This window comes from Protobothrops mucrosquamatus, unplaced genomic scaffold (assembly GCF_001527695.2).
Source record: "Protobothrops mucrosquamatus isolate PMUCROS unplaced genomic scaffold, P.Mucros_1.0 scaffold4994, whole genome shotgun sequence".
Lineage (NCBI taxonomy): Eukaryota > Metazoa > Chordata > Lepidosauria > Squamata > Viperidae > Protobothrops > Protobothrops mucrosquamatus.
This window is the reverse complement of record NW_015390875.1, coordinates 95,068-107,116: the sequence shown is the minus strand read 5'-3', so window position 1 is coordinate 107,116 and position 12,049 is coordinate 95,068. Positions and strand designations below refer to the sequence as shown.

The following is a 12,049-nucleotide window of genomic DNA, read 5'->3' as shown; positions in this document are numbered from 1 at the left end:
TTTGATGAAATTCACATTTTGACAGTTTGGCATAAAGCTTGGCATTCAACAGCTTCTTTAACACTTCTCTCACCAGCTTTATGTGATCAGTCATGTTCGTGCTATATATCAGGATATCATCAAGATACACCAAAAACCCCTTGTACAAGTGATCATGTAGTACCTCATTAATCAATTGCATAAACACAGATGGGGCCCCTTGTAGGCCAAATGGCATAACTTTGAACTGATAGCTCCCCATAGGACAGTTGAAGGCAGTTTTCCATTCGTCTCCCTCTTTTATCCTCACCCGGTAATATGCTTCTCTGAGGTCTAATTTAGTGAAGACACTCCCCTTAGCCAGATGGATTAATAAGTCCTTTAGGAGGGAGAGTGGGTATTTGTTCTCCATACTTACCGCATTGAGACCCTTATAGTCCACGCAGAGACGATGAGATCCATCTTTTTTTTCTTTGAACAACACAGGAGCTCCCACGGTAGATTTGGCCCGTTCAATGAACCCCCTCGTTAGGTTTTTGTTCACGTATTGCTGCATCTCCTCCATTTCGAGGGGGGACATAGCGTACATTCTCGGTCATGGGAGCTTGGCTCCTGGCACCAGTTCGATGGAGCAGTCATTGGGTCTGTGAGGGGGTAGGACATCACATTCTTTTTCACTAAAAACCTCCGCCAGGTCCCGGTATTCATTGGGGATGACTGGTTCGCGCGGGGTTGGTGAGGTGGCCATGTGCGCTCGCTCATTGGGTGGCCTAAAGTGCCCTGCAACGTCCGTTGACTCAAGAGGGGGGTTAGGCCCTATAGGCAGTCTCACGGTTCTCATTCCTTTCTCCCACCAGATGAATGGTTTCCATTTGTCTAACCAGGCTAACCCTAGGACCACCACCTCAGTCATTTTTGGAGCTACCAGGAAGCGAATAAACTCCCAATGTGCACCTATTTCTAGGCGTAAGGGCTCAGTTAATTGTGTGACAAAAGTCCCTCCCATTAGGGAGCCATCGGCTTGCTCAAACCTCACCGGTTCGGAAAGCTGTTTTGCCCATATGCCCATTTTTATTGCAAACTGCCGACTAATGATGCAGCGGGTGCATCCAGTGTCAATTAGCACATTTAAGTCCATTTGTGCCCCAGTCTTAGGGATTATAAGCTTGGCGGCCAGTGAAAAAGACGGGATTCGTTGACTCACCATCGGATCGTTCTCTCCTTCATCGTCACTGTCAAAGGAGGGTAGATCAGGGGCGGGTCCAACCGGAGTCCCAGTGTTCTCCTGCGTGAGCCTGTTGGATTTTTCTCTCGTTAGCCGCTGAGCAGGCTTCTTTCGCTTTGCTGGTTCTGGTCCGCTCTGCCACCGGGGGTAGGGGATTGGACAGGTGGCCGCTCGATGTCCTTCTTGTCCACACCGGAAACACGTGAAGGAAGGGCGTGTCGGTGGCCTGGGTCTCTCAGCCAATGTCGTAGTTGAGGGTTTTCATGGGGGTGATTGCTGTCCGGGTAACTCTGGTTGCTGCTCAGGTTCGGGTGGGGGAGGCTTCTTATAGCGAGAGAGCTTAACGTCTAGCTTCACTGCTGTCTGGTACCACTCATGTAGCCGATCAGGTACGTCTCGATAGATGCAAGCTTGAGAGAGGTGATCGTCCAATCCCTCAACAAAGTATTGAACCAGGGATTGTTCGGACCACCCCTCTGTTCGGCCTGCTAATTTGCGGAATTCCCGTACGTACTCCAGGGCAGGCCTTCCGGCTTGTCTTATTTTGTGAATTTGTCTTGCTGCTTTGAGGCCTATGGATGGGTTCTCAAATCGTTCCTTCAGACCTAAGAGGAAAAGGTGGGGATCTTCCAATTCGGGGGCTTGCTCACTATATAAGTTATTCAGCCATTCAGCTGCTTCTCCCTCTAGGTTGGATGCAAATACGTCGACCATGGCACCTGGGTCCGGATAATGGTAGGCCCAACGGTTCAAGTGAGAGCACCCTTGGTTGAGAAAAAAAATCAGCTTCTCTGGGTCTCCATCGAAGGTTGCCTTGAAAGCTGGTTGGAAAACAGGCTGTTGTGGCCCCCACTGGGGCTGTTGCTGCGGGTCCCACCCCGGTTGTTGGTCCCATGGCTGCTGGGCTCCCTGCTGTTGATGTGGTGCTCCCAGTTGCTGTTGGCCCCATCCTGCTTGCCCATCGAATGGTTGGTGGCCTCTCTGCTGCTGGGCCGCGGGGGTTGGTAGTGCCCCCTGTTGCTGCAGGCCTCCCAATGGTGACTGTGCATGCTGGGCCCCTCTGATCTGCAAGCTCACCGGCTGTAGTTCTGCAAGGGTGGGGCTGGGGGCCTCTCTCCACAGGAGCTGCCCTCCGCTTCGCACTTCTAATTCCTCACATCTCTTTGCCAGGCAGTCTAATGACCCACTATGAACTGCAGGTGGGTATTTCCACTCGCCTGAGTTTTCAGTGACAGATGGCTGGTGGGGGGGTGAAGGCAATCTGTAAGAATTCCTTAATTGTGACTCACGTTCATTTATTGGCAATGCTGAGTGGCTTTCTCGATATTCTTCGCTTGGCCTTATCAGTTCCTCCCATGTTTTTGGCCTCGCTCCCAGCTGGGATATCTGCCAGATTCCTCTCTCGCCCGGCTTGCCGGCCTTCGATTCCCCCCCCCCCCCGGGAAATCTGCAGCAGTCAAAAAGCTGGCTTCAGACACTTTTTTTCCCTGCATTTTCATATCTTCGCCGAGTCTTTTCCAGAACCCTCAAAATTAGAGGGAGTGGGTGGGGCTCGGGACCCCAGATTGTTGTAAAAGGTGTCGAGTCCTAAGCATAATGTCATGTGTCTGAGTAATGAAACACTTAAAAGGACTTTCAGGCATTTTTCTCCTAAAAGCATTTATTTAAGATTAGTACATCAGCACGGCATGGTGGAATGCTTAGGACTGGTTCCTTTTCCGCTATGCATGTAATTCTAAACATTTCCCTCCCACCCTTTTTTGGGGCCATGGTTCACATCTTCCAATCAACTTGGAAGATGTGATTTACATCCGGTTTCTTTTCCCCTTCTGCCTGGTTTAACTATAGAAATGCCAGACAGCTCTGCATATTGTCAAAGCAAGAATATACAGTATTTGCAGCGTTGACAATTATTATTATTATTATTATTATTATTATTATTATTATTATTATTATTATTATTATTATTATTATTATTATTATTATTATTACTACTACTACTACTACTACTACTACTACTACTACTACTACTACTACTATAACTATTACTATTATTAGCCAGTTTAGTCTTCAGGAAAGAGTGATGGAGATAGGGGGTGGGATATGTGACGGGCCTTCCCTGGAGTCTACCTCCTAATCCCGGTTTGTGTGTCACAAGAGGATCCCCACATCCTGGGTTGCTTTCCTGGCAAGTTAAAAGCTCCTTATGCAAAGGCTGAAACAATTTCTATCCTGGCCAGATGACTGAGAGTCTTTGAAGGAAGGATTAGTTCCTTTCTTCTCCTCTAGGGGGACAGACCAATCCTACAAGAGATAAAGAAAATGGAACTCTAGTCTTAAAACACAGATAGGCGATATCAATCCTTTCATTTTCTAATAATAAAATGCAAATATCCAAGCCTAAAAATATAAGACAGAGCTGCCTGATTCCACCCAGAGTCATGACATATTGGGGCAAGCTATAAAAAGAACCAAAACAAAAAAAACATTTTAGCGTTTCACAAAAATTGTTCATATTATTTCGTTGTGGAAGTTTTTATTTCTATAAGCAGCTGAGGCAAGATTTCAAACGGCTGCTTTTTTTTTTTTGCTGATCAGGTAAAGATGAATGTCAGCTGTCTTCATGCTGGGCTGGGCTGAGACAAAGGCAGCAAGCCAGCATCACTTCCTCTAACAATGGTTGTCACGGTGTCTGTATTAGAGGGACATGAAGATGAGATTGTAAACTTTTTAATTTGGGGACTTCCCGGTCCTTTGGCTGCATTGGGTCTCTCCCCTAATTGGGATGATTTTGGGGGAGGGGGCTCCTTCAATAATCTGCTTTTTTTTCTCAATTTAGTTACCGAATCAAACCTGGTGCTCATCCTCTGCTGCGTTTTTCTGGGTCTTATTGTCGTCTGTTTGATTGTTGGGAGTTTTATATACTGCAGTAAGTATCTTTTCCTGAGTGATTAAAGGAAGATGGGGAGATTCCACTCAAATCTCTCCTTTGGGCAGTTTCTTTAGGGCTTCCTCCTGTCCTGTTTTCCCAGCCCTCTTGGGAAGCATCTGAGATCTCGGCCTCTTACTGGGACTTGACTTGGCTGAGTCTGAGGTTGGGACAATCCCGCCTTCTTCTGTGTTGGGAACAAGAGGCATCCCAGTTCCGTCCCTTTCAAAGTCTTTGGTCAAAGAGCAGCAGAGAAGGATTTCCATGAAAATCTTCCTCCCCTCCCAGCTGCTGCTGCTGCTTCCCCTAATTCTCCTCTGTCCATCTCAGAGGCAGCAGGTCTCCCTTGGGGCAAATCAAATGACGTGCTTGTAGTCTGAAGCTCTTCCTGTGACTGTTAATAAGAGTAGCCAGGAGAGGTTGTGTCTAAACAACTGTAAAAACCTCTCCCAGCGCTCTTCCTCTTACAGCAGGGGTGTCAAACTCAATTTCATTGAGGGCCGCATCAGCATTGCGGTTGCCCTCAGGGGGCCAGGATGGGTGCGGCCCACTGGGTGGGCGTTGGTGGAGTGGGTGTGGCCTACTGGGTGGGTGTGGACAGCTCTACATCGTTCGCGTCAAGGGTGCCTGTGGGGGCCTGGGCAGGAGTGGGACAGATCTGAGGGTCTCTGGCAGAAGGGGGTGGGACCGGGGCAAGTGCCAAGGCATGGTCCACTGGAGGAGCCTCACTGTTCCTCTCAGGCCATGCAGGGGGGGAGGCTTATGGAGCTAAGACTGAATGTGTTTCAGCATAGATGGCCACCACAAAATTGTACATTGGCTCCCGGGTGGCCTGGGCCAGGGCCAAAGCAGCGGGGGCCATTCCCTCACTGTTTCCAGGATGGCTTCCCGGGCCACATGAAACCACTTTGCGGGCCGCATCCGGCCCCCGGGCCTTGTGTTTGACATGTCTGTCTTACAGGGAGAGAAATTGGATAGTCTCTGGTGGATTATTTTGAGCTTTCACTGATTCTTGTCCTTGCAGAGAAACGTCGGGATGGCTACAAAGCACCATCAGGTGAGTGATTTGTCCTCTTTTCATGTAAACTCCAACTCAGAGCAGGCACCACAGATAACATCAGTTGAAGGCTGTGTGTGCATCTGTGTGTCTCGTGTTTCTAAACGCAAAAGCAGGGTGTTGCTGTGTTCCTCATGACACCACAGGGTGTTGCAGTCAGTAGTCTGTGAAAGTTGGGCTCCCTTTTCCTTACAGCCAGACAGTTCTTGGGAGAGGAGACCCCAAGGAGATGCATCTAGTACGAGGAACCCTCAAGAAGATGAAAAGACCCGACTGGGTGGAAGATCCCTCTGATGAGAAGCTGTTCCGTTTTCCAAGGATGTGGAAATCATAAGGCTTGACCATAACATGGTCAGGGAAGTCTGTAAAAATAGGGATCAAAAGGAGGCATTTTGAGAGAAAAAGGAGCATTGGTGCATGCCAGCTGGATCTCCTCTTGGTCTCCCATCACAAGGCTCCCTAATTATGAACTGGTTGGAAAAGGAAACTTTGGAGCTATCTGTATATTCATGTCCACAGTGGCTGAGGAATTGCTGAACTGTTGTTCTACATGGAGATATACAAATGTTAAGAATTCTTTCCTATGTTTCTTAGCTAAAACAGTTTGGTTCAAACTCTTTGGGTGCCTTTTGTTTGTGTGTATGTATTTGAAGGAGCTGATGTACAATTATAGAACAGGGTGTTACCTGGCTCAGTGGTAGTAACTATGAGAGGGATCTAGCAGTCCTAATAGATCACCACTTAGCGTACGATCTGGCAGAGTGCTCTAGCTGCCGAAAAAGTTTAATGCAGTCCTAGGTTTCATCAATAGAGGGATAGGATCAAATTCATATGATGTGATAGTAGTGCTTTATATTGGATTGGTGAGACCACATTTGGAGCACTGCATCCAGTTGTGGTCAACATGATACAAAAAAGATGTTGTGACTCTAGAAAGAGTGCAGAGAAGAGCAACGAAGATGATCAGGGGTCTGGAGGCTAAACCCTACGATGAACGGTTGTGGGAACTGGATATGTCTAGTCTAATGAAGAGAAGGACTAGGGGTGATATCATAACAGTCTTCCAGTATTTGGGGGGGCTGTCACAGAGGGAAGGGGGTTGACCTCTTCTCCAAAGCACCAGAGGGCAGGATAAGAAGATAGAGAAGCAACGCAGAACTAAGGAGAAATTTCCTGACAGAACAATTAATCAGTGGAACGGCTTGCCACCAGAAATTGTGGGTGCCTGTCACTGGAGCTTTTCAAGAAGAGATTGGACAGCCATTTGTTCGGAATGATAGAGAGCCTCCTGCTTGAGCAGGGGGCTGGACTAGAAGACCTCCAAGGTTCCTTCCTTGGTCTATGTTCTATGTCCCTCCAGCCAAGAGATTGATCTCCCCACCTTCTTTTCTTTCTATTCCAGCAAATGAGAAAGATACTAATAAAGGAGAATATTTGTAGCTCAGGGTTGACATGAGGGGTCCTTGGTGCTCTCTGAGCTGGCTTGTTTCCTTTTTAGACGTTTTAAACGGGGTAACATCATCCGTGCTAGTCTACAGGCACCGAGCTACGACGTCTGCAAGAAAACAAGCAAGCTCAGAGAGCACCAAGGACGCCTCAAATGACAAAGGATCTGATAGGGGCTCCCACAAAGAAGAGGGGGTCAAGCTATTCTCCAAAGCACCTGAAGGTAGGACAAGAAGCAATGGATGGAAACTAATCAAGGAGAGAAGCAACCTAGAACTAAGGAGAAACTTCTCGACAGTTAGAGCAATTAATCAGTGGAACAGCTTGCCTTCTTAAAAATCTCACTGGAGGTTGTCACTTGTTTGAAATGGTATAGGGCAGTGATGGTGAACTTTTTAGAGACCGAGTGCCCAAACCGCAACCCAAAACCCACTTATTTATCGCAAAATGCCAGGGCCGCATCAGTATTGTGGTGCCCTCGGGGGGGCAGGGAGGCGCCTCTGAGTGCTGCCTCTGGCATGCAAAACCCGGGGCGCAAAAATGGGCCACTGTGCTGCAAGGTGCAAAAATGGCCGCCGTCATGCCATGGGGTACAGATACAAGGGGCTGCACCACGCAAGAACGGGGCAGGGCTAATGAGTATCACGCAGGCACTAGCCATGCCCCATTTGCAGTGCATGCTTGCTTGCGGCGCCGTGCGCGCATGCACGCATGTAAAATGCTTCCCCCTCCCTTTTCTTCCAGTCCACCAATCGACAGTGGTTGGTGACCTCTGCTCTACCACCTCTACTCGAGCTTGCTAGTTTATCCGCTTCGCCTCCTTTGTGCTGGGTGGGGCTCCTGCACCGGGCGGCGGTGGCGGCCTGATGAACCTGCTGCTGGTGGCAGTGGCACGCGTGCCAAGAGAGAGGGCTCTGAGTGCCGCCTCAGGCACGCGTGCCATAGGTTCGCCACCACTTGTATAGGGTTTCCTGTGAGCAGGGGGTTGGACTAGATGACCTCCAAGGTCCCTTCCAACTTTATTATTGGCAACTCTGCCTCTTAGCAAGACTTTTGGGGAGATGGGAAGGGGTGAAAAAAGGGAGAGAGACGCTGTCCCTCCTGTTTTTAAAGGGCTTCCTAATACACCCTCCATGTGTTCCCTCTGTGTCTGGTTCCGGAGAATGTAGAATAGATTGGGTACCGTTTGGCTTCGTAGTGAAGGCACCTGGAGAATCCAGGAGACAGTGAGTTCTAGTCCCATCTTATTCATGAAGAACTGGCTGGGTGGGACAAGTCTTTCTCAACCCAACTCACCTCATAGGGTTGTTGTTATGGGGAAAATAGGAGAAGGAAGGACTATTAGTTAAATTCACCCCCTTGGTTGATTGGTAAAAAGAACAGAAAGGTGGTGGGGGAGGAATAAATAACTTTACTCGGAAGGAAGTCAGAGAAAGAATAGAAAAATCTATTGAGATTGTGTCTCAAATTGATATTGTCTACCCCAGTGGTAGCGAACCTATGGCACGCGTGCCAGAGGCGGCACTCAGACCCCTCTCTGTGGGCACGCGCGCCATGCCCCGGAGATGGCAACCGTCCCTCTTCAACCAGTTGCCCGCTAACTCGCTGAGGTCCCACTCGCTACATCCCAGCATGGCTGGTTTTCTTCCGCCGTCCCATCCCTCCTGGCCTCGCATGCTTTTCCTGGGCACGACCCATTGCATCGCTTCCTCAGCTGTCGGCTGGCCGTCCAGCTGAGAGGCAGCTTCTCTGAACTGCTGGCGGCGGGCTGCGGAGCCCCAGAGTGCGCTGGTTGAGGGGCCGGCAGGCTGTGGCTGCTGACAGACACTGTCAGCCTCCATGCGCTCGCTGGCCTCTGTGTGTGTGGGCCAATGGTGTCAGGCAGCAGCCACTCTGGCCCCTGTTTCGCCTTGCCCTGCGACAATGGCTGCCTCGCCTCACTCCACAGGATGAGCCTCTGCCCCACCTGCCAGAGACCCATTGGATCTCCCCCAACCCTGTCCGGTCCCCACAGGCGACATCGAGGTGACCACGAGGTCCCCACGAGCAACATCGAGGTGACCACGCCCACCTTGGCCACATCCACCCATTCTGCCATGAACACCACAGCCATGCCCATCCAGTGGGCCACGCCTACCTGGCACCCCGCGATAAATAAGTGGGTTTTGGGTTGCAGTTTGGACTCTCGGTCTCTAAAAGGTTCGCCATCACTGGTCTACCCTTTTATGGCTGCTTTTCCATCTTTGGAGCAAAGAGCCCCTCAGCTCTGGGGAGGGAAATAAGAAAACCAACAGCGATGCCATGAGCCCCAGTGGTTAGAGACTTCTGGTGGCCCAGCCTGGTCTCCTCTGAGAATGTCTTGAACTTGCAGAGATTGAATGGCGAAGAGAGAGATTTGTCCTCCTCAGAGGACCCGGACAAGGCAGAGACTCACTCAGTGTCTTTCTCTCCAATGCAGGGAGAATCCAGGATGTTTAAAAGCCCCCCCTCACAGGTGAGTGGCCCCGCTGGAGGTTGTGTGGAGGGGAGGAGGAAGGGAGGGGAGGGATTTGAGGTTGAATGACCAGGTGATGGTGAAAATACTTTTGAGAAAACCCTCTTCCCTCTCTCCATTCTAGCACTGAACAGCCAGTGAGAAGTTTGGGGGAGAGGCATTGGGGCTGTGGGGAAGGTCTGCCTGTTGTCCACCCTCTTATTCTTCAAGGCCAGATTGTGGCCCCTCTCAAGATCTGACTGTCTTGGATCAGGAGGTCAAGAGACCTACAAAGAGGAGATTGGAGTGTCCCCGGTGCAAAGGGGAGGGAGGAGGCAGAGGAGGGACTTCTTGAGGGTCCTGCAGTTGTGGACGGAGAGGGGGCTTCCCTCCTTGAGTCCATCTAGGAATCCCTCCCTCCAGATGCTGAAGGGAGACCTGGAATCTCTGAAGGCCATGAACCCATTTTCATTTGTCTCTTGAGGGCAACATAAATTAAAATTGGATTTGTGTGTTTGAGGGGAGGCATCCATACATGTGGGGCAGGTTCTCACCCACCTCAGGAGCCAGTTCCCAGCCCTGTCCCTCCCCTCTTGTAAATCCCACACAGCTGATCCCTCCCTTGAGGCTGCTGCTTCTGCTCCTTCCCTGGGCTGATCTTTGCTGATCCCTCAGCCTGGACAGGTGATTCCTCCTCTTGGCTCCCTCTCAGACTGACCCTGCCTGCTTTTTCCCTCCCCTTTGCAGCCCGAGTGGACCATCCAGCATAAGGAGAGAGGAGAGGAGAGGGGATCAGGCTTCTTCTGAATTTGACAGGAGGGTCCCTTCAGACGTTTTCAGCATGTGGAACCAGGATATATTTTGGAATTTCCGTCACTGCTGTTACCATTGAATCAGTGACTTTGTTTTATTATGATTGAGGAGCCGAGGCGAAAACAACATTGTCAACTTTAGAATGAGCATGGCTGTAGCCATTTTTCCTTTCTCATTTCTTTTTCTTTCTTTTTTTGGTATAGATTTTATTAGTTTTTATGGGGTTAGGAATAAGGGGTTGGGGTTGGGGTTAGGATTAAGGTTAGGGTTGGGTTTTTTCCAAATAACATTCTCAATATTTAGCAAACAGCTAAATCTCTGGGTTCACGTATTTAACCAACAATAATAGATAATAGTTAAATTATCATAAACAATATGTTAATCAGTCACTCAAGAGCCTTCTTCATGCCAATATATATTCAAAATTACAAATCACATTTCTTTCTCTCTAACTCGTCTTTCTAGCCATTGATAGAAATTATCCCATGTTCTAAAGTACACTGAATGTCAGAACCCATATCCTAACGTTCCCTTTTTTCTTTCTTCCCAACCCTGGGTTCTGCCCTACTCCTGGGAGGAGGGGGGAATGCTTACAGGTTTTATTGCCTTGACTTGCTCTATCGCTACAACAGTGGTGGCGAACCTATGGCACGCGTGCCAGAGACGGCACTCAGAGCCCTCTCTGTGGGCACGCATGCCATGCCCCAGAGATGGCAACCACCCCTCTTCAACTAGCCGCCTGCTAACTCGCCGAGGTCCCATGTGGCCAGATGCATCCCAACACGGCTGGTTTCCCTCCCCTCCGTCCCATCCCTCCTGGCCTCGCATGCTCTCCTTTTCCCGTGCATGACCCACTGCATCGCCTCCTCAGCTATCAACTATCCGTCCAGCTTAGAGGTGGCTTCTCTGAACTGCTGGCGGCGGGCTGCGGAGCCCTAGAGTGCACCAGTCGAGGGGCCGGCAGGCTGTGGCTGCTGACGGACACTGTCAGCCCCCATGCGCTCACTGGCCTCTGTGTGTGTGGGCCGATGGTGTCAGGCAGCAGCCACCCTGGTCCCTGCCTCGCTTTGCCCTGTGACAATGGCACCCCTGTCCTGCCTTGCCTTGCGTCGCCTCACCCCACAGGATGAGCCTCCTGCCCACCGTCCCACCAGCCAGAGACCCCCTGGATCTCCCCCAATCCTGTCCGGCCCCCACAGGCGTCCCTCCCCACGAGCAACATTGAGGTGACCATGCCCACCTTGGCCACGCTCATCCAGTCTGCCATGACCACCACAGCCACGCCCACCCAGTAGGCCACGCCCACCTGGCACCCTGCGATAAATACGTGGGTTTTGGGTTGCAGTTTGGGCACTCGGTCTCTAAAAGGTTCGCCATCACTGCGCTACAACATAACACTTTGCCGTTTCTGCATATTTCTATTTCTTCTGTGAACTACCGCCTCCGACAACTGGTTTATCTCCACGTTCACAAGGGAAGGTGTGAAAAGCCGACAAAACATCACCACTGTACTAAGACGGCCTGATGTTACGGACTTAACACTTGGGGATTGGCCTGTTTGAACTGACCGGATGAACTATGGGGTGGGGTTTGCTTGGGACACTTTTAACCTATCGCTCTGAGCGAGAAACCCTCAGATCCTGTCTATTATGCCTGCTGTGAGCTTCTCCTAATAAAAGCTCCTTTTGGAAGAAACTGCTTCCACGAGTTCTACTTTCTTGGCATGAGGTATTGAAGTGGGCCCTGACACTGAGTCTTCTTCCTCTTTTATCTTTAAAGTCAATCTATCCATTTCTGCACACTCTAGAATTTTCTTAATTAGTACTTCTTCAGCTGATAAGTTTTCATTTTTCCAATGTTGGGCAAATATAATTCTTGCTGCCGTTAGTACATGCAGTATTAAATATCTGCAATCTTTCTCATAATTTATATTTATGTGAAGCCGCTGGGAGAGATCATTCGGGGCTTTGGGGTGGAGTTCCATCAGTACGCTGATGATACTCAGTTGTACATCTCCACCCCAGGTCACCCCAACGATGCCCTTGACGTGATGGCCCGTTGCCTGGAGGCCGTACGGGTCTGGATGGGGAGGAACAGACTCAGACTCAACCCTTCCAAGACCGAGTG

The 12,049-nt window shown here is 50.0% G+C and overlaps 1 protein-coding gene across 1 annotated transcript in view; it reads left to right on the top strand.

Moving 5' to 3' along the window:
- Positions 1 to 12,049, top strand: part of LOC107299477 (major histocompatibility complex class I-related gene protein-like) — a 53,541-nt gene that overhangs the window by 22,148 nt on the left and 19,344 nt on the right. The window contains exon 4 of the mRNA XM_029286785.1: positions 5,158 to 5,190. Within this exon, the coding sequence (XP_029142618.1) occupies positions 5,158 to 5,190 (33 nt within the window). The remainder of the gene's footprint in view (positions 1 to 5,157; positions 5,191 to 12,049) is intronic.